General features: G+C 44.4%; 1 protein-coding gene and 1 long non-coding RNA gene across 4 annotated transcripts in view; one reads left to right on the plus strand and one right to left on the minus strand.

Moving 5' to 3' along the window:
* The window catches only part of LOC140195583 (uncharacterized), a 125,777-nt gene that overhangs the window by 98,057 nt on the left and 1,799 nt on the right, over positions 1-25,921 (minus strand). The window contains exon 2 of the long non-coding RNA XR_011885522.1: positions 18,635-18,726. This is a non-coding gene — a long non-coding RNA (uncharacterized lncRNA). The remainder of the gene's footprint in view (positions 1-18,634; positions 18,727-25,921) is intronic.
* hhatlb (hedgehog acyltransferase like, b) overlaps positions 1-25,921 on the plus strand; it is a 59,276-nt gene that overhangs the window by 24,109 nt on the left and 9,246 nt on the right. For all 3 annotated transcript variants that reach the window (XM_072254177.1, XM_072254178.1, XM_072254179.1), the window contains exons 4-10: positions 6,056-6,169; positions 8,143-8,337; positions 9,859-10,068; positions 17,201-17,372; positions 20,035-20,179; positions 21,508-21,543; positions 24,235-24,436. In XM_072254177.1, coding sequence (XP_072110278.1) covers positions 6,056-6,169; positions 8,143-8,337; positions 9,859-10,068; positions 17,201-17,372; positions 20,035-20,179; positions 21,508-21,543; positions 24,235-24,436 — 1,074 coding nt within the window. The remainder of the gene's footprint in view (positions 1-6,055; positions 6,170-8,142; positions 8,338-9,858; positions 10,069-17,200; positions 17,373-20,034; positions 20,180-21,507; positions 21,544-24,234; positions 24,437-25,921) is intronic.

Here is a 25,921-nt window from a genome sequence, read left to right on the forward strand (position 1 = left end):
GCCATTTTATTAGGTACCTCGTTCAGTGTATGCTCACGGCTATAGTCCACCCACTTCAAGGTTCAAAGTGTTGTGCGTTCAGTGATTCTCTCTTGCACACCACTGTTGTAATATGTGGTTATTTGAGTTACTGTCGCTTTCCTGTCAGCTTAAACCAGTTTGGTCATTCTCCTCTGACCTCTCTCATTTCACCCACACTGGATTTTTTTTGCACCATTCTCTGTAAACTCTAGAGAATGTTGTATGTGAAAATTCCAGGAGATCATTCTGACGTTTGGCCTGAAAAACATTATTTTAAGCACTGAGATGCTGCTATGTGATTGCCCGATTAGATATTTGCATTAATAAGCAGGTATACTTAATAAAGTGGCCATCAAGTGTATATTTAAACAATCATATTGACAGCCATCCCTGGATCTCCCTGTCACAGTTTCCTCTGTTTCTGAAGTTGCTGTTGTAAATTCTGCTCTTGGTTCGCCAGTGGGACAGCCTCTGGCCAGCTGATGGAACAGCTGAACAAGGCACAGGCCTTTCACCTAGAAAGAAAATATACACTTGCTTTTGGGAAAAGCATCAAACAATTATTTTTTTGAATCAGCTGGGAAGTGACAAAGGGCTAAAGATGATGGAATTTGATAGGAGAGGAAGGTGGAGCAGGGAATGAGGGGATTCGGTGGGGTGAGTTTGTGAGTGATGGGCAGGTGGAGAGGGTAAGGTTATGGAAGGGAAAAGATACAAGGTGAAGGGGGGGGCCAGGAGGATCAGGAGGAGAGAGAAAAAGGGAAAGGGGACAAAGGGGGAACTGTTTCTAGAAGTCTGAAAATTCAATGTACATTGGGTCAGATTGGAGACAATAGACAATAGGTGCAGGAGTAGGCCGCTTGGCCCTTCGAGCCAGCACCACCATTCACTGTGATCATGGCTGATCATCCACAATCAGTATCCAGTTCCTGCCTTCTCCCCATAACCTTTGATTCCGCTATCCTTAAGAGCTCTATCCATCTCTTTCTTGAAAGCATCCAGAAACTTGGCCTCCACTGCCTTCTGGGGCAGACCGTTCCACATATCCACCACTCTCTGGGTGAAAAAGATTTTCCTCAACCCAAGTGGAATAGGAAGTGCTGTTCCTCTTATTTGTGCTTAGCCATGACTTGGCAGTGGAAGATGCTGAGAACTGGGAGGCTGCTGTGGGAATGGGAACTGGAATTAAAATGGCTGACCACCTGAAGACCCCAGTTGGCACAGTAGATGGAGTGAAGGTGTGTGCTTAGCCCCCTGCTCTGCTTGCTTCACACTTACGACTGTGTGGCTAAGCACAGCTTAAGTGCCATATTCAACCACTGTTGTAGGCCAAATCAAAGGTGGTGATGAATCAGCATATAGAAGGGAGATCAAGTGGTGCCACAGCAACAAACGCTTGTTCAATGTCAGCAAGACCAAGGAGCTGGTTATTGATGTCAGCAGGAGGAAAATGAAGCTCCATGAGCCAGTCCTCATTAGGGATCAGAGGTGGAGAGGGTCAGCAACTTTAAATTCCTGTGTTATCGTTTCAGAGGATCTGTCCTGGGCCCAGCACACAAGTGCAATTACAAAGAAAGCATAACAGTGCCTCCACTTCCTCAGGTGCTTGCGAAGATTTAGCATGACATCTAAAACTTTGATAAACTTCTGTAGATGTGTAGTGGACAGTATATCGACTGGCTGCATCACAGCCTGGTGTGCAAACACCAATGCTCTTGAACAGAAAACACTACAAAAAGTATTGAATACGGCCCAGTTAAAGACTTTCCCACCACTGAGCACATCTACATGAAGCATTGACGGAGGAAAGCAGCATCATCCTAGATCCCCACCACCCAGGTCGTGCTCTTTTCTCACTGCTACCATCAGGAAGAAGGTACAGGAGCCTCAGGATGCAGGTTCAGGAACAGTTATCAGCCCTCATCTATCAGCCTCTTGAACCAAAGCCGATTACTTCACTTGCCTCATCGCTGAAATGTTACCATGGACTCGCTTTCAAGGACTCTTCATCTCATGTTGTCGGTATTTGCTTATTTATTATGGTTTTGTATTTGCAGAGTTTGTTGTCTTTTACATACTGGTTTTATGCCCTGTTGGTGTGGTCTTTCATTGATTCTGTAATCGTTATTGGATTTATCGAGTATGACAATGAGAAAACGAACCTCAGAGTTGTATATGGTAACATGTATGTATTTTGATAATTTTTACTTTGAACTTCGGTGAAGTGGTCCCCCGATTCTAAATGATGTAGAGGAGGCAGCAAGGGGTGAGGAATCCACACGTGAACCTTTGCCTCACCTGGAGGGACTATTTAAGGCTCTGGATGGTGGTGAGGGAGGAGGTGTAGGGGCCACTGTAGCACTTCAATGTTCAAAGAAAATTTATTATCAAAGTACATGTGTCACCAAATACAACCCTGAATTTCATTTTCTTGCCGGCATACACAATAAATCCAATAGAACCATAGTAGAATCAATGAAAGACCCATGAACAGGGCAGGGAACCGGTGTGTAACTGACAATAAACTGTGCACACGGGTCCTCTGAAATGATGAAAACCAAGGAACTTAAAGTTGCTGATTCCCCTGATGGAGGACTGGCTCATGGATCTCTGATTTCCCCCTCGTTAAGTCAACAATCAGCTCTTTAGTCTTGCTGACATTGAGTAAGAGGTTGTTGTCGTGGCACCACTCAGCCAGATTTTCAATCTCCCTCCTATATGCTGATTCATCACCACCTTTGATATGGCCTCCAATAGTACTGTGGTCAGCAAACAAACACAGAACAAAGAACATAGAATATTGAACACTACAGTACAGAACTTTCAGCTCACGACGTTATGCCAACCTTTTAACCTACTACAAGATGAATCTAACACTCCCCCCCCACCTACATCGCCCTCCATTTTTCTATCATTCATGTGCCTATCTAAGAGCTTCTTAAATGTCCCTAATGTATCTGCCTCCATCACTACCCTGGGCAGGATGTTTCATGTACCCACCAATCTCTGTGGAAGAAACCTACCTCTGACACCTCGCCTAACTTTTCTCCAATCAGATTAAAATTGTGCCCTCTTATATTAGCCACTGCTGCCCTGCGAGATAAGCACTGGCTGTCCAGTCTATCAATACAATCACAATCAAGTCATCTCACATCCTCCTTCACTCCAATAAGAAATGCCCTAGAAACTCAGCCTGTCCTCATAAGTCATTCCCAATAAATCTCCTCTAAAGATTGTTGTTTGGGTGTGGGGTGGAAACAACAGTTTAGACCTTGGGCCATCTTGCTTGCTCCTGTATTCAAGACACCTTGACTTTAAAGTTTACAAAATGCTGAGGGAATTAGGATGATTGTCAGAAACACAAGAAATACTGAAGATGCTGGAAATCCACAGTAACGCTTACAAAATGCTGGAGGAACTCAGCAGGTTAGGCAGCATCCATGGAAAGGAATAAGCAGTCAATGTTTTGGGGCAAAATCCTTCCATAGATGCTGTCTATTCAGCAGAGTTCCTCCAGCATTTGTATGATAGAGTTTTTTTAGACCAGGGATGTCTATAACTAGAGCTTGCAGCTTTAAGGATATCCGAGGGGTATGTTTTTCACACAGAGGGTGGTGAACATCTGGAACGAGCTAATAGAGGAGGTGGTGGAGGCGAATATAATCATCATCATCATCATCTTCTTCATCAGGTGCCATGCCCAGTTTGAGCTTTGACTGCCATGACCCACACACTGCTGTTTCGGGTCAAATGGATCAATTCATTGGTATTCATTTCCAGTTCTCTGGCTGTTGTCTCCATCATCATTTGTCTTTGCCTTCCTCTTGCTTTCTTCTCTTCAATCTTTCCCATAATTACCGTGCATCCTAACTCCTCTTTCCTAATCACATGTCCAATGAAGTCACCCTGCCTTTTCATGATCTGGTACATTATTTCTCTTTTTGTGCTTGCTCTGTTCATGACATCCTCGTTAGATATTCATTTCTTCCATGATATTCTCCTCAATCCCCTGGCATCCTCCTCAAAAACCATATCCTGCTGTTTCAATTCGTTTCCTCATGTTACTAGATATTGTCCAACATTCTGAGCCATATAACTGGATAAACGAAACATTTCAGTACTCTGAAGCGGGTTGTCATGCCTAGTTTAGTGTTGGTCAGTATACTCTTCGTTCTCGTAAAGGTGTCTTTTGCCGTCCCTATTCTTCTTTTGATGTCCATGTCACACCTGTCATCTGATGTCACCCAGCTTCCTAAGTAGCAAAAGTTCTGTACTTGTTTTATGTCTTCCCCGTTTATCCTCAGCCTGCGGATAGGATTCTCTTTCTTTTTAGATATCACCATACATTCTGTCTTTTTGCAATTGATAGACAGACCCATTTTTGGACTTTCTTCAACAACTAAATCAATTAAGTTTTGTAGTTCTTCCCCTGTACTTGTAATTAACACAGTGTCATCCACATATCTAAAATTATTGATGTTTTCACCACCAACTTTGATATCCAAGATGTCTCTTATTTTTTGTAATATTGTTTCACTGTATGCATTAAACAAATCAGGGGAGAAAACACACCCTTGTCTAACGTCTCTCTTGATTTTTTGTAAATTGACTCACTTCCCCATCTATTCTCACAGCAGCAGTTTGTTCCCAGTACAGATTTCTGATTAGGCGGAGGTCTTTCGAATCTAGATCTAGAGTTTCCTGTAATATTTTGAATAACTTATTGTGTTTCACTTTATCAAATGTGTTTGTGTAGTCGATTAAACAAACAAACAAATCTTTTTGCACTTGAACAGCTCGTTCTGATAGTATCCTTAACATCAATATCGCGTTTCTTGTACCTTTGTCTTTCACAAAACCACATTGTTCTTTATCTATTTCAGCTTGTATCTTACTTTTAGCTCTTGTCATCAAAATTCTTAGAAGTATCTTAGTGCTATGACTCATTAAACTTATGGTCCAATGTAATTCACATTATATTGCTCCAGGTTTCTTAGGAAGAATGATAAATTCTGATTTTTTCATCTCTTCTGGTATTATTCCAGTCTCATAAATATCATTGATTAAAGTAAGTTTTTAAATTCCATAATCTTCAAGGGCGATAACTTGTTCTATTACTAATTCATCAGGACCTGCTGCCTTTCCTTTCTTCATCTTATTTATTGCATTACGAACTTCAGATTTTAAAATACTTGGACCTTCAATGTTCTTCTTAATTACTGGTTTTTCGCCTCAATCGTCTTTAAACAATTCCTGAATATTTTATGAGCAGTAGCTTGATGACGGTCGGGGATCCCCTGCTGACCAGAATCAACCCTACCGAGCGAAGCATCTTCAGAATTGTCTTGAAGATCCTCTTGACGCAGTTGTTGTGCGATACATTTTGTGAGTTTGACCGTGGATTTCTTAGCAAATACGTTTTTAGATTCTAGGAAACCTAGTATCTAGCAACGGTGGTTTGCTGTTGCCTTCTGTTGGGCAAACTAAAGAAATCGCCATTTCTCTTCCCAAATGTTCATCCGCCTATACTATAGCCATTGACATTTGAGGTCGTAGCTCATCCGCCTTCTCCGTCATAAGTTCAGTTACTGAACCTGCCGGATCTGCCGTTGCCCTTCGCTCGTATCCTGAGCAGGAACCCTTGCAGGTGCTACTGTTCCGGGTCAGAGCGGCCCTGGGAGCAATGGATGACTAAGGGGTAACTCCACTTTCCCCAAAGCTCTAAAACCCAATCAGAGCCTCATCACCGGTTGTAGTTTAGAGTCATACCCAGGAATTGTGAATATAATAGCAATGTTTAAAAGGGTAGTAATCGAATAGGAAAGGCATAGAGGGATATGGACCTAATTCAGGTGAATGGAATTAGTACAGATAGGTATTAGGCATGGACGAGGTGGGCTGTAAAGACTGGCTTCTACGTTGTGATTTGATGAACCCTCATGATCAGATATGTGGTGAGAATGCTTGCCTGTGTACTATTGTAAATACAAAGAAGACTGTACCAGGTTCTAATCATCTGCTGCTTCTCTTCCAGGATGTGGCTGACTTTGAGTGGGTTATGTGGTTCACCAAGTTCCGAAACTACATTCTTTTTGCCTTATCGGGTCACGTGCTCTTTGGGAAAGCAATTTCCATGGCCTTACCTCAGGTGGGTTCATTTCACCGTCTGTACTGGTCAGTTTATTAAGCTACTACTTGTTCCTAGAATACAGGTAGCACTGAAGAGCTCAAAAGGCAACTTAAAATCAGCCTGCCAGTGTACTTGACTTTCCACAGCATTGGACATCCTAAGTACTTTTCATGGCAATTGATCTTCAGCCTTGAGCCCAACAAACCCATTCATTCCACTGGTCTATTGAACAGAGCCCAACAAACCCATTCATTTGATTGGTCTATTGAATAATGAGCCCAACAAACTTGCTCATTCCATTGAGCCAGTGAAATCCATTCATTCCATTGGTTAATTGATAAATAACTCCAACAAACCAATTCATGCAATTGGTTCATTGAGTAAGCCCAGTAAACCTATTAATTTCATTGGTCCATTGAAAAATGAGCCCAAATAGAAGACATTCATTCCACTGCTAGAACCTGTTATCTACCCTACCCATATCCCTCATAATTGCATGAACAGCTCATCCTTCAGATTCCGATAATCCAGAGAAAACAACTAAGGTTAACCCCTGAGAGGACAGATGGGGCCTCAGTTTAATATCTCATCTGAAGGACACACCCTACCGTGCAGCTGTTCACTTGTACTAAACTGGATTCTGAACACTGGTTTATCTGCTGTTCGATTTGAATCTGCAAATTTGTGACAAGGGGCAAGGGGGCCAGATCATAAGACATAAGAGAGTCCGCAAATCTTGAACAACACTCATAAAATGCTGGTGGAATTTATCTATAGAGAGGAGTAAACAGTCAACATTTCAGACCCTGAGTCCCAACTGATGATCAATGCAAGAGGAATTGATTTAAAAAAATGAAACTTATTGGATTAAGTGCAACTAGAATTGACGTAAGGCTGGCCTGAGAGGGATTGGCTGCTGTAATCCACGTGGAAATGGCAATAACTGAATTATAAACACAAAGTACTCTGCAGATGCTGGGCTCAAAGCAACACTCACAACATGCTGGAGGAACTCAGCAGGTCGGGCAGCATCCGTGGAAACGATCAGTCAATGTTTCGGGCCGGAACCCTTCATCAGGACTGAAGAGGGAAGGGGCAGAGGCCCTATAAAGAAGGTGGGGGAGGGTGAGAAGGAGAAAGCCTGAATTATGGAGCTTGTGGTTGGTGAGATCCTGCATATTTACTGTTAACTACTTAAAACCAGCAGTAAGTTTTTGCTGTGATTTTTCATCCCACTATTGTTACAGAGTCCATTGGAATGAATGGGTTTGCTATGACCATTGATGGCTGATCTACTGGAATGAATGGGTTTGCTGGAATGATTGACAGGCGATCCATCAAAATGAATGAGTTTGCTAGGGTGATTGACAGGTGATCTATTGGAATGAAGGATTTTGCTAGGGTGATTGACAGGTGACCCATTGGAATGAAAGGTCTTAAACTGAAATGTTGACTCTTTTACTCCCCTCCATAGAAGCTGCCTGACCTGCTGAGTTCCTCCAGCATTTTATATGTAATTAGGACACTCATGTCTGAAAGGCAATGATAAGATTTCAGATCATTTAAATTTCTGTGATTTATTTTGTGTATTATTTAGTCATAAGGTGCAATACGGTAATGTCTTTGCCTCGAGGCTTAAACCATTCCTTAGCAACTGTGAGGGAGGATAAGGTTCGCACTGTACTTGTCCATGATGGGCGTAGGGGGAGCTAACGCGGTGAATCTAGTGTTGGAATGAAAGGCCATGGGATATCTTGGGGTCTATGCAGCATAAAAGACTGCTTGGGCCAGCATTCACGTGCCGGAAAGGGAAAAGTCAGGCTGCACACGGCAGGCATGATCGCCAGTCTAGCCCTGGAGTTGTACAGACACGTTCTGTTTAACATGACGAAACCCTTCACACCTTTTTTTTCCCAGATGTATCTGTGATACATTGAGGAACGTGCAATTTATTTAAATGTTTACTCTCACCATTCTTCTCTCTTTCACAGCACAGATCCATATACTTTATGGTTTATGGGATTCTTGCAGTCCTGGCTACAATGGGCTTCTCCTATCTCATGTTAATCCTGTCCCACTGCATCCTTCTCTATGGCATTGCCCTGGCTAAACAGAAGTGGCTGTGCTTTGCTGCTGGACTCTGCAGTTTGGCAACGTTTAAAATAGAGCCCGTGGCTTCCTGGCAGGTAAGTATGAGAACTGAGTAGTAAGATTCGCATTAAACGTTTTTACTGAGCCATGGCACGTGGTACGGGAGCGACTCACCAAAACGCCGTGCTGCACTGCGCTGGAAAGCCCGCGCAAATAGAGGACGTCCCCCGTGCGTAGGAGGCCCAATCGATTCACCGCGTGATCGATCGACCGCATGCGCATTTACCACATTCTTGCAATCGATTCAATGGGTGATGGACCGGCCACAGGCGCACTTGCTACATTTCTTCAGATATTCATTCAGTAAGAGCGCAAGTTGGCTGCAAGGTCCTTCAGCTTTCTTCGCCAAAGTCTCGCTAAAACCTAAAACACGCTCAACGACCAAGCATCCCATAGCTACAATTCTCGCGAGTCAATGATTTCCTAATAAACAATACCCAAAGACAGTGAGCCTTGTTGCTTAATGACATACTCAGCAGAAACAACCTGTTAAGCTCTCTTAGAATTCGAGTTGAGGTGAGTGAAGTTCAAAGTAAATTTATTATCAAAGTACATACGTGTCGCCAAATATAACCCAGACATTCATTTTTTTTTACGGGCATTCACAGTAAATACAAAGAAACACCATAGGATCACGATGAAGGGTCTCGGCCTGAAACATTGACTCATTTCTATAGATGTTGCCTGGCCTGCTGAGGTCGTCCAGCATTTTGCGTGAAGTAAGATGCTTTGGATTTCCAGCCTCTGGTTCAGGAGCCTGATGATGCAGGGTTCTTGAACCTGTTGGTGTGGAACCTAAGGCTCCTGTACCTCCTATCCGATGGTAATAGTGAGAAAAGTACATGGCCTGGATGGTGTTTGTGTTTCGTAATGTGCCCATTGGCCTCATGTAAATTTTCCCCCATTTGATCAGTTCTTGCCTGTCCCACACCACCTTACGGCCCTGACTGCAACGCCAAGCAACACAGAGCCCATGTCAAGTGAAGCAGACTTTCTGGAAAGGGGCAGAGCACTGAGCAGTAGGAGTGAGGTTAGCTGTAAATGACTGCTGTCCACCTCATCTGTTAATGACCTGAATTCGAAGTGTGTTGTTCAGATTATGATGTATAACTCCACATGCCCAGGAGCAGAGGTCAAGTCACTTGAGTTGAAAATGGGTGCTCCATTGGAATCACTGAGTTTGAATGATTTTTTAAAATGGGATTAATATAAGATTAGTATCTGTAATTGGGTGGTTGAAGGCAGGCACTGATGGGCCACAGGGCTGTCTACATGGTGTATGTCCCCTATGATTTCCACTTCACCCTCTTCAAAAAAGAACCCAAGGAGAATAAGTTCATTTTAACTCTCATGATATTGTCCTATATGGATGTCAGTCTGTAAATAGCTACATGTTGCAGGGGTACTCGATCTGGTTAGCTAGACTCCTTTTGTACAAATTCAGTCCTTCAGTTGGAAGGGTAGGATAATTAGTTCCCAATTGTGCAATCATCCTTCTTAGCAGAGCCTGAACTTGCTCCATCTCATCTCTGGCCATCTGCTTTGTCTTGTCCCAGACAGGATTTGTAACGGGCACCTTCCAGCTCCAGGACGTCCTGTTCTATGGAGGAAGTGGCTTCACCATCATGCGATGCATGAGCTTTGCATTGGAGAACGTCGAGAGGAAAGGTGGGAACTACTCAATCCTGGACCTTCTCATCTACAACTTCTACCTCCCCTTCTTCTTCTTTGGGCCAGTAATGACGTTCGATCAGTTCCACGCACAGGTAAATGTTGTAGCCCTGTCTGCAAGACGCAACATGTATGACATCTTTTACAACCATGGTACTCGAAAGAACTTTACAACTGTGAGGTATCTCTGGAAATTTACTGCCCTGTTTAAAATTTTACCAAGTGCAGTTGTATATACACCAGTCAAATAATTGATTCTTTTCTTTTGAATTGATGTTGGTTGAGCGGTGAGGGTGGCACAATAGCTCAGCAAGCAGAGCCGCTGCCCCACACCTCCTGTGATCCAGGTTCAATCCCAACCTCGGAGGCTGTCTGTGTGGAGTTTGCACATTCACCCCGTGACCATTTGGGTCTCCCTCAAGTGCTCCAGTTTCGTCCCACATCCAAATCAGGCAACCTGGTAGAATATCAGTCCACTGTAAGTTGCCTTTAGTTAGTAGAATATAAAGAGATTGCTATTTCTGACCATGCTCCTGTGCTTTTATCCATAAATCTTTCTGGTTTTCCTCAGACAAACAGATTCTGGCATTTTAATTTAACTTTGTTATCTGACAAGGATTTCTTAAAGTTCTTGGAGAGGCAAATTACTCTTTTTTTTAAGAGAATACGGTGGAGGAGACTTCTAGCCTTGTCATATGGGATGCCTTTAAAGCATATATTAGAGGACAAATCATTTCTTATACTGCAAGTGTTAAGAAAAAAGCAAATAGAGAGAGAATTAATTTAGCCAATCAGCTGAAACAATTAGATGAAGAATATGCTTTGACTTCAGATCCTGTTTTACATAAAAGACGGGTTGAAATTAAAACTAAATATGATTTTTTATTAATATACCCTATTGAAACTCAACTCCAAAAGGATAAAAGTCAATTTTATATTCATGGAGATAAAACAGGTAAATTATTGGCTCACCAAATTAAAACTTCTAGTGCTAAATGACAGATTAAAGAAATTTGTAAAGCTAATGGTATTAGGACAACTGATCATTTAGAAATAAGTGATACTTTTAGAGAATTTTATTCTAAACTTTATAGTTCTGCTCTTCTTAGAGATAATACTGTAATGGATAATTTTTTTAGACCAAATAAATATCCCTACGCTTTCTGTTGATAACAAAAACAGTTGGATCAATGTATTTTTCACGAAGAAATAGCTGAGGCTGCACGTTCACTGCATTCAGGGAAAGCTCCAGGTCCTGATGGATTTTCTGGAGAATTTTATAAGGCTTTTTCTTCTTTGCTTGTACCTCATTTGTGTTCAGTTTTTTCAGATTCTTTTAAATCAGGTAGTTTGCCACAATCTTTTTACGAAGCTTCTATTTCACTTATCCTTAAAAAAATAAGAACCCAAATGAATGGTCTTCATATAGACCAATTTCCTTACTTAATGTTGATGCTAAAATTCTATCTAAAGTTCTGACCCGTAGGATGGAAAATATCTTACCATCTATCATTTCTGATGATCAGACTGGTTTTATTAAAAATTGATATTCTCATTTTAATATTTGTCAATTGTTAAATGTTACTTATTCTCCTTCTAAGGAGATATCAGAGTGTGTCATATCCTTAGACGCTGAGAAGGCTTTTGATCAGGTTGAATGGCATTATTTATTTAAAGTCTTAGAAAAATTTAATTTTGGGTCCAACTTTATTCAATAGATTAAATTACCCTTTTGCTCGGGTTCTTACTAAGTTGTTGACACAAAACAATGCATTTCACTGTATGCTTCAATGTTTCAACGGACGTGAGACAAGTAAAGCTAATCAAAAAGGATCTTGGCGATTGTAGGGATGACTTACAGTGGACTGAAAAGCTTGAGCATGTAGACATTAAGGAAGAGGATGTGCTGGAGCTTTTGGAAAGCATCAAGTTGGATAAGTCACCAGGACCGGACGAGATGTACCCCAGGCTACTGTGGGAGACGAGGGAGGAGATTGCTGAGCCTCTAGTGATGATCTTTGCATCATCAAGTTCTGGAGCATTGGAGGGTTGTGAATGTTGTTTCCTTATTCAAGAAAGGGCATAGAGATAGCCCAGGAAATTATAGATGAGTGAGTCTTACCTCAGTGGTTGGTAAGTTGATGGAGAAGATCCTGAGAGGCAGAATTTATGAACATTTGGAAAATATGATTTGGATTAGTCAGCATGGCTTTGTCAAGGGCAGATTGTGCCTTACGAGCCTGACTGAATTTTTTGAGGATGTGACTAAACACATTGATGAAGGTAGAGCTGTAGATGTAGTGTATATGGATTTCATCAAGGCATTTGATAAGGTACCCCATGCAAGGCTTATTGAGAAAGTAAGGAGGCATGGGATCCAAGGGGACATTGCTTTGTGGATCCAGAACTGGCTTGCCCACAGAAGGCAAAGAGTGGTTGTAGACAGGTCATATTCTGCATGGAGGTCAGTGACCAGTGGTGTGACTCAGGGATCTGTTCTGGGGCCCCTACCCTTCGTGATTTTTATAAATGACCTGGATGAGGAAGTGGAGGGATGGGTTAGTAAATTTGCTGATGACACAAAGGTTGGGGGTGTTGTGGATAGTGTGGAGGGCTGTCAGAGGTTACAGCGGGTCATTGATAGGATGCAAAACTGGGCTGAGAATTAGCAGATGGAGTCTAACCAGATAAATGTGAGGTGGTTCATTTTGGTAGGTCAAATATGATGGCAGAATATAGTATTAATGATAAGACTCTTGGCAGTGTGGAGGATCAGAGGGACCTTGAGGTCCAAGTCCATAGGACACTCAAAGCTGCTACGCAGGTTGCCTCTGTGGTTAAGAAGGCATACGCTGCATTGGCCTTCAATCGTGGGATTGAGTTTAAGAGCCGAGAGGTAATGTTGCAGCTATATAGGACCCTGGTCAGACCCCACTTGGAGTACTGTGCTCAGTTCTGGTTACCTCATTACAGGAAGGATGTGGAGACCATAGAAACGGTGCAGAGAAGATTTACAAGAATGTTGGCTGGTTTGGGGAGCATGCCTTATGAGAATAGGTTGAGTGAACTTGGCCTTTTCTCCTTGGAGCGATGGAGGATGAGAGGTGACCTGATAGAGGTGTATAAGATGATGAGAGGCATTGATCATGTGGATAGTCAGAGGCTTTTCCCCAGGGCTGAAATGGCTAGCACGAGAGGGCACAGTTTTAAGGTGCTTGGAAGTACGTACAGAGGAGATGTCAAGAATAAGTTTTTTACACTGAGAGTGGTGAGTGCGTGGAATGGGCTGCCGGTGACGGTGGTGGAGGCGGAAACAATGGGGTCTTTTAAGAGACTATGGGTAAGCCTAGGTAATTTCTCAGGTAAGGACATGGTCAGCACAGCTTTGTGGGCCGAAGGGCCTGTATTGTGCTGTAGGGTTTCTATGTTTCTATGAATCTAAATGGGAGACTGATGATCCACGTGGATACAAAGGGTCAAAGTACTGCATTGAATAACGCTATGGCTCCCTCATACACATTTGCTCTTCTGAAGTGGATGCAAGTGTGTGAAAGCTGTACAACTACCTTTGGAAATAGGTCTGATTACTGCTGACTACACCTCCAGGACAAAATTATTATACGTCAAAGACCTGCCTGTTAGTCCTATAACTTGCCTGTTATCTCTTCAAGATAGGACACCGTTAGGCGGAAGGGACTTCCATCATACACTACCTGGTCAGAGCAGACTGGACATTTTTAATAGACATACTGGCTACCCATCAGTGTATCAGCTTCCACAGACAAGGTGTTTTCATCCAGAGTAGAGACTGTGTTTAAGTGGGACCTGGGCAGTTTAGAAAAGAGTTCTGGAGTCATAAAGCGTTACAGCACAGAAACAGGCATTTTGCCCCATCTAATTCATGCCAAAGTGTTATTCTGCCCAGTTCCATCAACCTGTACTTAGACCATATCCCTCTGTACCCATCCCATCCATGTACCTATCCAAACTTCTCTTGCATGCTGCAATCGAACCACATCCACCATTTCCGTTGGCAGCTCATTCCACACTCCCATCACCCTCTGAGTGAAGAAACTCCCCACACCCCCCCCAAGAATCCCCTTGAATATTTCACCTCCTGTTCTAGCCTCACCCAACCTCAGTGGAAAAAGCCTGCTTGCATTTATCCTGTCTATCGCCCTCATAATTCTGTATATCTCCCCTCACTCTCCTACACTCCAGGGAATAAAGTCCCAACCTTTTCAACCTTTCTCTGTAACCCTTTTCCCTAATGTGGTGGATTGTGGCAACTTATTTGAGTTCTGACCAGTTACCAATCGTGACATCAGAAGTTTGCAAGGAGAGGGTTTCACTCAGGTCCACTGCCCAAGTAGAAAAAGGCAGCGGCAGATCGCGGCAGCTTATTTGAGCTCTGACCAGCAACCAATCGGCATTTGGGATTGATTAGCAAGATCAAATTAAAGGAAGGCAGGGGCATGCGCAGTGGCCATCGTCTGAGTGGATAGAATTAGAGTGGTGAGGCTTTAGCTCTTCGAGGTGTGAGTGAAGAGGGGGTTCAGTCAGAAAAGGCAAAAAAGAGAAGCTCCAGGTAAAGCTTTTTCCCTTCCGTCACTTACAGCTGCTCAGCTAGGACAGTGGAGATGTCAGGCAGGATAGATGAATGCTCCTCTTGCAGGATGTGGGAAGGCAGGGAGTCCTCCAGGGTCCCTGATGACAACTGCAAGAAGTGCATCCAGCTGCAGCTTCTAACAATCCACGTTAAGGAATTGGAGCTGGAACTGGATGAACTTTGGATCACTGGGGAGGCTGGTGGGGTGATAGACAGGACATATAGAGAGGTAGGTATACCCAAAGTGCAGGACACGGGAAATAGGGAGACAGTCAGGACAGGAAAGGAGTTAAGAAGCCAGTACAGAGTACCCCTGTGGCCATCCCTCTCAACAACAGATATATCACTTTGGAGGCTGTCAGGGGGATGGCCTAACCGAGGAATGTCACAGCTGTCAGGTCTCTGGTACAGGGATCAGTGCTGCGTCCTTTGTTGTGTGTCATCTGTATCAATGATCTGGATGATAATATGGTTAACTGGATCAGTGAATTTGCAGATGACACGAAGATTTGGGGGGGGGGGGTAGTGGACAATGAGGAAGACTATCATGGCCTGCAGAGGGGTCTGCATCAGCTGGAAAAATGGGCTGAAAGATGGCAATTGGAATTTAATGCAGACTTCATTCCTTGGAACGTAGAAGATTGAGAGGAGATTTGAGAGAGGTACTCAAAGAGCAGACTATCTGTTGGATGGAAGTGAACAACAACTCTGATAGAGGCAGATGCCAAGTTTTTAAGCTCACCAGTGGGAGGTGATGCTTTAGCACTGCTGGCCCACCACCTCGAGGGAGTCTTGATCATAAGCGGGCTGAAACTCCTGAAGACAGGTGGCAGATCAACTGATGATCCCACTGGTGATAGCACAGGACAGTTAGCATCTCAGTCCACGTGTATTTTCAATTCTAGGGTAAATGCAAGCAGGCTTTTTCCACTGAGGTTGAATGGGACTACAACCAGAGGTCATGAGGTAAGGGTGAAAGGTGAAAAGTTGAAGGGAGCATGAGGGGAAACTTCTATCACTCAAAGGGTAGTGAGAGTGTGGAACAAGCTGCCAGCACAAGTGGTGAGTGCGAGCTCGATTTCAGTATTTAAGGAAAGTTTGTATAGGTACATGGATATGAAGAGCCATGGTCCCAGTGCAGGTCAATGGGAGTGGGCAGCTTAAATGGTTTTGGCATGGACTAGATGGGCCAAAGGGTTTGTTTCTATGCTGTACTTCGCTTTGATTCTATAATGCTCCTCTTATAGGCATCCATTAGTCTCATGAGACCACAGATTTGTGCCTTGGAAGATTTCCAGGGCGCAGCCTAGGCAAGGTTGTATGGAAGACCAGCAGTTGCCCATGCTGCAAGTCTCCCCTCTCCACGACACCGATGTTGTCCAAGGGAAGGGCATTAGGACCCATACAGCTTGGCACCGGTGTGATCGCAGAGCAATGTGTGGTTAAGTGCCTTGCTCAAGGACACACACGCTGCCTCAGCCAAGGCTCGAACTAGCGACCTTCAGATCACTAGACGAATGCCTTAACCACTTGGCCACGCGCCAACACTATGCTCCTCTATGCTTTCAGAAATAACCCAGACCACTGTCCACCAGGATTCTTCCCCTGGAGTACCCCCAGCACTCTCCATTCCCCTCACCAGCTGCACCAGAGTCTGTCCTAGTCACCCACAAGAATTAGCAGGATGAGGTCATCTAAACCCTTCCACCCTCTGTCACAGTCATCTTCTACCTCAGCTCTCTTTTCTTGTCCTTCTGCACCACAGAGGGCAAGGAAACGAACCCTTCAACCATTATATTCATGCTGACCTTTTGGCCCATCTATACTATCCTATTTGCTGCACCATCTCTGTCTCCTTCCATGCCTTGCCCGTTTTAAGTGCTTGTCTGTCTCTTAAATGTAGTAATATGTACCATCACCCCTGGCAACACTTTTCAGATAGCATTTGATAGCGTGGGCCTGTACTTACTGGAATTTAGAAGAATGAGGGAGGATCTCATTGAAACCTTTTGATTATTGAAAGGCCTAGATAGCAAGGATGTGGAGAGGATATTTCCAATAGTGATGGAATCTAGGACCAGAGTGTGCAGCCTCAGAAAACAAGAATATCCATTTCAAACAGAACTGACTCCTCATCGTTTTCTCATGTCCTGCTGAAGGGTCTTGGCTGGAAACATCGACTGTACTCTTTTTCATAGATGTTGCCTGGCCTGCTGAGTTCCCCCAGCATTTTATGTGTGTTGCTTGGATTTCCAGCAACTGCACATTTTCTCTTGTTTGTGATGAGGGGGAAGTTCTTTTGTTAGTGGGTGGTGAAGCTGTGGAGTTCATTGCCACAGACAGCTGTGGAGGCCACGTCATTGGGTATATTTAAAGCAGAAATTGACAGGATTCTTGATTTGTAAGGATGTCAAAGGCTACAGGAAAAGGCAGGAGAATGGGGTTGAGAGGGATAATTATTCAGCCATGATCAAATGGTGGAGCAGACTCGATGGACCCAATGGCCTGATATTCCTCGTATGTCCAGTGGTCTTTTATCAGTCTAGTTCTCTGTGGGCTGAAAAGAATTTCTTGCCAACGCAAAGGCTGAGTTAATTCTGAGTCTCATGTCCCCACAGATAAATCAGTCCAGGTTCACTCGGAAGCAGAACGAGATGTGGAACATTGGGAAATATGCTCTGATGCATCTTGCTGTCATCATCCTGGTGGACATCATCTTCCATTACCTCTACATTCTAACCATACCTTCCGACCTCAAGCTGACAACGACGCTTTCTGATTGGGCATTAGGTAGGTCGTTGGTCGGGGCATCAACCAAGGCCTAGACTAACCCCCACAAGCGTCAATCTGGGTAGCGTTCAACCTCTCTTCGTTCCCTACACTCAAGGTCTTGCATGGTCCTCAGAGACTCTTACTTCTCAGCCTCATTCCCCTCCCCTCCCCATGCCATGTCCAGATGGTTAGCACAGTCATCATGGGTCGAAGGGCCTGACTGACACTGGTGGGCTGCCCCCAGCACATCCTCAGACTGTGTTGGTTGTTGACGCAAACAAACCTGGTGTACAGTACATGTGACAAAGCCAATCTCTGCCTCAACCTCTATCCTGTACTGCAGTTTATTTGGAATTATTCCGGAGTTATGAGATTACAGGTAGCACAAGAAAAAGTTAAGTATGTGATTATGGATATAGAAACTGCAGATAATTGTTTTTTGTTAATCTTTGTATTTAAAAAGATTGTATTTATTGATTGATTTGTTGATATACTTATTGATTTATTGATTGATTGGTTTGAGTTATTGGGATACAGGTCATAAGAGGCCCTTCCAGGCCTGTGAGCCGCACCACCCAGCAATTTCCCAATTTAACCCTAGCCTAATCACAGGACAATCTACAATGATCAATTAACCTACCAACTGGCACGTCTTTGGACAGTGGGAGGAAACCAGAGCACCCGGAGGAAACCCACACGGTCACAGGGAGTACATACAAACTCCTTACCGACAGTGGCAGGAATTGAACCCGTGTTGCCTGGACTGTAAAGCGTTACGCTAACCACTATGCTACTATGCCGTCTCTAATATAATATATTTGCACAGCAAGTTCCCGCAAAATATAAAACATTGCGTCAGATTCAGATTAATTTAGTTATCACATGAACACTGAAACAGTTAGTGAAATATGTTGTTTGTGTTAACAACCAACACAACATGAGGATGCGCTGAGGGCAGGCTGCAACTGTCATTCAGCAGAACAGCACAAGCAACAAAAACAACCAACAGCAAACAAGCAACACACACAAAACGCTGGAGGAACTCAGCAGGCCAGGCAGCGTCTATGGAAAAAAGTACAGTCAACATTTTGTTCCTGCCGAAGGTTTCGGCCCAAAGCGTTGACTGTACTTTTTTTCCATAAACGCTGCCTGGCCTGCTGAATTCCTCTAGCATTTTGTGTGTGTTGCTCGGATTTCCAGCATCTGCAGATTTTTCCCTTGTTTACCAGCAAAGCAAGCCCCTTTTCCACCCGCTTACGCACACAGAACAGGCCTCCTACCTCTGGGCCGGCAGTTCTTGCCCTGGATTTCCATACATCAGGCCTCTGAACCCCTGTCAGGAAAGATGAACTGTATCCTGTTTCTTGAACATCTGTGATATTGAACAGACATTTAAATCTCACAATTATGGCTTCCATCTGGCTCATTGTTTAGCAAATCCTCTGCCTTTCTTTTGCTTGTCCATTCACAAAACTGCAGTGTTTAATTCAAAGTTCAAATGTTCAAAGTAAATTTATCAACAAAGTACATATATGTTACCATATACGACAGAGATTCATTTTTTTTGCAGGCATATGCAGGAAAATAAAATAGATTTTATGAAAAACGTGTATATACACAAAGACTGACAAACAACCAATTTGCGAAAGACAAATTATGTAAATAAATATAGATAAATAAATAAAGGGAGAGATGAGCAGATAGACAGATAGAGAGCATGAGCTGTAAAGAGTCTGCGTTGTGTGTCTGTAGGTTGTAGAATCAATTCAGTGTTGAGGTGAGTGAAGTGTTCCACTCTGGTTCAGGAGTCTGATGGTTAAGGGGCATTTACTGTTCCTGAACCTGGCGGTGTGGGACCTAAGGCTGAAATGATGACAATCTGAAATCGTACATCAAATGGGCAGACCTTCAGACTCGACAACTTGAGGAATCCGCAGCCGACAGGGCTGTGTGGCGCGCCCTGACCAGAAAAGCTGCACCTGACTTTGAGGATGACCGAAATCAGCGCCTTGCAGCAGCACGAGACCAACACTACAAAGCTGTGTATACACCTGTTCTAACAACCGCCATTCCATGTCCAACCTGCAACCGTGTGGGTGCTTCGGCCTTCAGTCTCCAAAGCCACATGCGTGTCCACAGATGAGTACACAACGTTTAGTCTTCCTCGGACCCCGAGAGACAACCACCACCAGCTGTTCCTGAACCTGGTGGTGTGGGACCTAAGGCTCCTGTAGCCCCTGCCCGATGACTGTAGCGAGATGGTGGGGGTCCTTGGTGGAGATCTCTGTTGCTTGGCTCTCCAATCCCAAATCTGGACTCTGTCACCCCTCCTCCGCTGAAGTAGGCTCCCTCCCTACCAATCTCCAACCAAAGGCAGTACCTCCTTCACCACAGCTGAACACACATTCCCACCCACAAGAAACAAATTGAATATAATATTAATCTCAAGCAGTAAAGTACTTCATATGATCGATGAATGTGAAGTATGGTAGCCAATTTGTGCACGGCAGGCTCCCACAAACGGCAGCGAGATTAGAGTTGGCCATTTGCATTAATGCCGCCTTCCATACAGTCACTGACACTGGGAGTCACGGCCAGACAGAAGCATTCACCACCAGAGTCGCGGGCACTGATAAAGCATGGAGACTTTTTAACCAGCAACTCTTGTTTTCCCTGGCAGCCTGTCTGGCTTACTTCAACCTGGTGTACGACTGGATAAAAGCAGCGGTGATGTTTGGGGTGGTGGGGACCGTGGCGAGACTAGACTACCTCGACCCGCCCAAGCCACCGAAATGTATCACCATGCTCTACGTTTTCGCTGAGACGTAAGTGCTTTTCGTTATGCATTGTGCGGAGCAAGAACTACAATGGAGTAGTATAATTGGACTTTTTTTTAAACTGAGTCATGTTAGTTATGGTACACACTGGAAAACATGTAGTACAGGAGCAACGTATTGGGCCTGCCAAGACAAAAGATACGCACAGTCGAAAGCCCGCGCCCAGAAGAGAGTCCTCCCGCACATAGGGGGTCCAATTGATTGACCCACATGCACACTTGCCACATTCTTACAACCAATCTGATACGGTACACTTTCTAAAATTTCCTCTGAAGAAAGGGTTTGGTCCGAAATATTGACCCGTTTATTCCCCCTCCATAGATGCTGCATGACCTGCGTTCCTCCAGGATTGTTTGTTTGTGTGTGTGTGTGTGTGTGTCTTACCTGCGGCATCAAGCAAATTATTACCCAGGGAGGGAAAGGCGATTAAGAAAACTCAACCAGTTGGACCAGCTCCTTCATCCCTGAGCAACACACACAAAATTCTGCAGGATCTTAGCAGGTCCAGCAGAATCTCTGGACAAGAGTAAACAGCTGACATTTCAGACCGAGACCCTTCTTCAGGACTCGAAAGAAAGGGGGAGGATGCCTGAGTAAAAAGTTGGTGGGAGGGGAAGGGGCTAGCTGGAAGGTGATAGGTGGAGCCAGGTGGGTGGGAAAGGTCAAAGGCTGGAGAAGAAAGAATCTGATCGGAGAGGAGAGTGGACAATAGGAGAAGAGGAAGGAGGAGAGGACCCAGGGGGAAGTAATAGGCAGGTGAGACAAGTGCTTCAGTCCTGATGCAGGGTCCCAACAATCCCTCCACCGTGCTGGTCAAGCTGCTGAGTGAGAGGTGAATTGTATTCTCTCACGAAAGTCAGTGAGATTGAATAAAGACTTTTATATCTCCCCGTTATGGCTACTATGTGGCTTCATTTAGTCAGTCACAACACCATTTTGTATTCTACATTAGCAAATCCTCTGCCTTCCTTTTGCTCATTAGTTTACAAAACTGTTGTCTTTAACTCACCTGCTTGTCTCTGCGGTCCCAGATCCGGACTCTGTCACCCAACTTCTGCTCCCTCACTTCCTCCCACCAAAGGCAGGACCTCCACCACTACAGGCAGTCTGGATGAGCGCATGGTCGAAGGGTCAGAGAACAGCAGAGGTCACGGGGGGGGGAGCAGTGAGAAAGGGTCTCACTGAACTCCCGTCGGAGGCTGATCATTCCCCACCCCCATCCCTATGACCTGCTGAGTTCCTTCAGCATTTTGTGTGTGTTGCTCCAGATTTCCAACATCTGCAGAATGTTTCTGACTGTGTGATTTGTATTCCAGGCACTTTGACAGGGGGATAAATGACTGGCTGTGCAAGTAAGTGATCCAAGCTGCTTTGTACCCATTGATATGTTAAATGTGTTCTTTGCCTTGATATTGGTGTGTTGGAATTACCCTTTGAACACTGTTTACAATGCTGAAGCCTATCGGGGTGGGGTGGGCCTTCGAGGACCACGGTGTTATCTGCTAGAGCTGGGGTGCTGAAGGATTTTCTGATGCATGCATTCCAGGGATCCTCCAGCAGGGCCCTGGTCGTCAAGTTCCTCTGAAAGAGAGGTACCAGCTCCCTAACCCTTTCCTGATGGTAAAACGCCTAAAGCTGGTTTAAATCATAAGGGTGTTGTGTGAACAGAAGCCAGTTTTGATACGGGGAGCAGATGTAGGGGTTAGGGTTAGTGATTGCAACAATACGTTGGGCCCGGGAAAGACCTTTAGGGATGTTGACCCCCAGGAACTTGAAGTTACTCATCCTTTCTATGCTAACCTCTCAATGAGGACTGGTCTGTGTTCTCCCAACTTCCCCTTCCTGAAGTTCACAGATCAATTTCTTGGTCTTACTAATAGAAGCATAAAAATCTACAGCACATTTCAGGCCCTTCAGCCCACAATGTTGCACTGACCATGTTACCTACCCTAGAAACTGCCTAGAATTTCCCTACCGCATAGCCCTCTATTTTTCTAAGCTCCATGTGCCTCTCTAAGAGTCTTAAAAGACCCTGTTGTAACCTAATGTTCAGTGTGAGGTGGCTGTTACAACACCTGTTGACCAGCCAATCTACATTGCCTCTGTACGCCAAGCTGTACTCCCGTGCTAACACAAGCAGTGATTGACAGATATATGTGTTGGGTCATCAAAAGTTATGGACAGGTGACAGGAAAGTGGATTTCAGGCAGAGATCAGATCATCCCTGAGCAACATTAGAACAAGCTCATTCCACTCTACCGCTTGTCTGAACATTTCCTAACATCGGGTGATTCCTTCCCACTTTCCACCCCACCCATAAGACCACAGAACGTTGGAGCAGAATTGGGCCATCGACTCTGCTCTGCCATTTTACCATGGTTGATCCATTTTCCTCAACCCCATTCTCCTTTCATACCCTGACATCAAAAATCTATCAACCTTGGCTTTAAGTACACTCAGTGATGGCCTCCACAGCAACGAATTCCACAATTCACTATCCTCTGGCTTAAGAAATTCCTCCTCATCTCCATTCTAAATGGGCATCCCTCTATTCTGAGTCTGTGCCCTCTGGTCCTAGACTCCCCCACCATAGGAAACATCCTCTCCACAATCACTCTATATAGGCCTTTCAATATTCGATAGATTTCAGTGAGATTCCCCCCCATTCTTCTAAATTCCAGTGAGAGTTCCTCATATTTTAAGCCTTTCAATCCCAGAATCATTTTCATGAACCTTCTTTGAACCCTCTCCAATGACAGTATATTTTTCTTTGATAAGAGGCCCAAAGCTGTTCACAATACTCCCAAGTGAGGCCTCACCACTTCCTTATTAAGCCTCAGATTTATATCCTTGTTTTTATATTCTAGTTCTCTCGAAACGAATGCTAACATTGCATTGCCTTCGTCACCACTGACTCAACCTGCAAGTTAACCTTTAGGAAATCCCGCACAAGGACTCCCAAGTCCCGATGCAGCTTGGATTTTTGAATTTTCTCTCCATTTAGAAAGTAATCTATGCTTTTATCCCTTCAGGCAAGATTTTCCCTTAAGGGAACCATGTTGACTTTGGCCCATTTTATCATGTGCCTCTAAGTACCCCACCCACAGTGTGAATATGGACAGGGTAACCTTAATTGTATTTTGTCATTTTATATATATATATATATATATATAAAAGCATCCGTTAGTCTCATGAGACCATGGATTTGTGCCTTGGAAGTTTTCCAGGGCACAGGCCTGGGCAAGGTTGTATGGAAGACTGGCAGTTGCCTATGCTGCAAGTCTCCCCTCTCCACGCCACTGATGTTGTCCAAGGGAAGGGCATTAGGACCCATACAGCTTGGCACTAGTGTCGTCGCAGAGCAATGTGTGGCTAAGCGCCTCGCTCAGGAACACAACATACTGCCTCAGTTGAGGCTCGAACTAGCGACCTTCAGATCACTAGACCGACGCCTTAACCACTTGGCCACGCACCAACACCAAAACCACTTGACCTGGCACCGTAGCATAGCCGTACCAACCTTCAACCACCCATTAGCACTAAGCATATATTAGCTCCATTTTAAAAAAAAACCTTATAATCTTGTCAACTTCCCCCAGATTCCACCACTATCCTACACACTAGGGGCAATTTCCAGTGTCCGATTAATTTACCAATCTGGAATATGGGAGGAAACGGAAGCACACAATGGCAGCCCCCACAGTCACAAGGAGAGTGTGTAAACTCCTGCCGTTGTCTGAGTTTGTACGTTCTCCTCATGACCGCGTGGGTTTCCTCTGGGTGCTCTGGTTTCCTCCAACATTCCGAAGACTTGCGGTTATGGTCAGTGAGTTGTGCGCACGCTACGTTGGTGTCGGAAGCACGGTGAGACTTGCGGGCTGCCCCCAGCACATCCTCGGACCATACTGGTATTTGACACAAGACGACTCATTTCACTGTATGCTTCACTGTACGATAAACCTAATCCCTTATAACCTGTGTGTTGGCATTCCACTCAGGAGTCCACCACAGCTGACCTGCAATCGTGTGATATCATTTTCCAGGTATGTCTACGATTACTTGGGGGAAGAGCACAACAACATTTTTAAGGAGCTGCTGGCGACGGTCTGCACCTTCCTGGTCACTACACTGTGGCTGGGGCCTGACCCTGTGGTCTACATCTGGTCTGTCTGCAACTGCTTCGGCCTCAACTTTGAGCTCTGGGTCCAGAAATTCTTTGAGCTTGAACCTTTTGCATCGATTGAGGTAAGTGCCCCATTGCCAAGGTCCCCTGTATCTTGTTCCACGGCTGACAGAACATAGAACATAGCACGGTACATATACAGCACCACACAGGCCCTTCAGAGCACCATGAGACGGAGGTCTTGGGTCCCACACCACTGGGTTCAGGAACAGTTATTACCCCTCAGCCATCAGGCTCCTGAACCAGCGTGGATAACTTCACTCACCTCAACACTGAACTGATCCACAACCTACAGACTCACTTAAAAAGACCCTACAATTCATGTTCTCAGTATTATTTATTTAGTTCCTTTTGAACAATTTGTCTTTTGCACGTTGGTTGTTTGTCATTGGTTATGTGTAGTTTTCATAAAATATTTCATAACTCTTTATTTTCCTGTAAATGTCTAGAGAAAATAACTCTTAAGGTAGTGTGCGGTGACATATAAGACCTTAAGATAATAGGAGCAGAATTAGGCCATTTGGTCCATCGAGTCTGTTCCACCATTTCCTCATGACTGATCCATTTCCCTGTCAGCTCCAATCTCCTGCCTTCTCCCAGTGTCCCTTCATGCCCTGACCAATCATGAATCTATCAACCTCTGTCTCAAGTACACCCAATGACTTGGCCTCCAAAGCTGCCCATGACAATGAGTTCCACAGATACATCACTCTCTGGCTAAAGAAGTTCTCCCTCATCTCTGTTCTAAAAGGATACCCCTCTTTATGAGGCTGTGTCCTCTGGTCTTAGACTCTCCCACCATAGGAAATATCCTCTCCACATCTACTGTACTGAGGCCTTTCACCATTCCATAGGTTTCATACTAAGTATGTTTATTTATTTATTTATTTAGTGTTGGCGCGTGGCCAAGTGGTTAAGGCATCGGTCTAGTGATCTGAAGGTCGCTAGTTCGAGCCTCAGCTGAGGCAGCATGTTGTGCCCTTGAGCGAGGCACTTAACCACACATTGTTCTGCGACGACACCGGTGCCAAGCTGTATCGGCTCTTGTACCCTTCCCCTGGACAACATCAGTGGCGTGGAGAGGGGAGACTTGTAGCATGGGCAACTGCCAGTCTTCCATACAACCTTGCCCAGGCCTGCGCCCTGGAAACCTTCCAAGGCGCAAATCCATGGTCTCACGAGACTAACGGATGCCTAATAATATATATATTTAGATAATAAATATATTTTGACTTTGAACCTTTAATCTATACCTAGATCCATTTAACCCTTCTCTCCCACATAGTCCTCTATCTTTCTTTCATCCATGTGCCAATCTAAGAGTTTATTAAATGTCCTTAAAGTATTTGCCTCTACCACCACCCCTGTCAGGGCATTCCACACATCCAGCTCTGTCTGTTTGAAGATCCTACCTCTGACATCACCTCTATTTTCCTCCAATCATCTTAAAATTATGCCCCCTTGTATTGGCTATTTCTGCCCTGGAAAACCTCTCTATAAGTGTCCACTTGAACATTGCCTCTTATCAATTTAATGTCAGAAAAATG

Source organism: Mobula birostris, chromosome 3 (assembly GCF_030028105.1).
Source record: "Mobula birostris isolate sMobBir1 chromosome 3, sMobBir1.hap1, whole genome shotgun sequence".
Classification (NCBI taxonomy): domain Eukaryota; kingdom Metazoa; phylum Chordata; class Chondrichthyes; order Myliobatiformes; family Myliobatidae; genus Mobula; species Mobula birostris.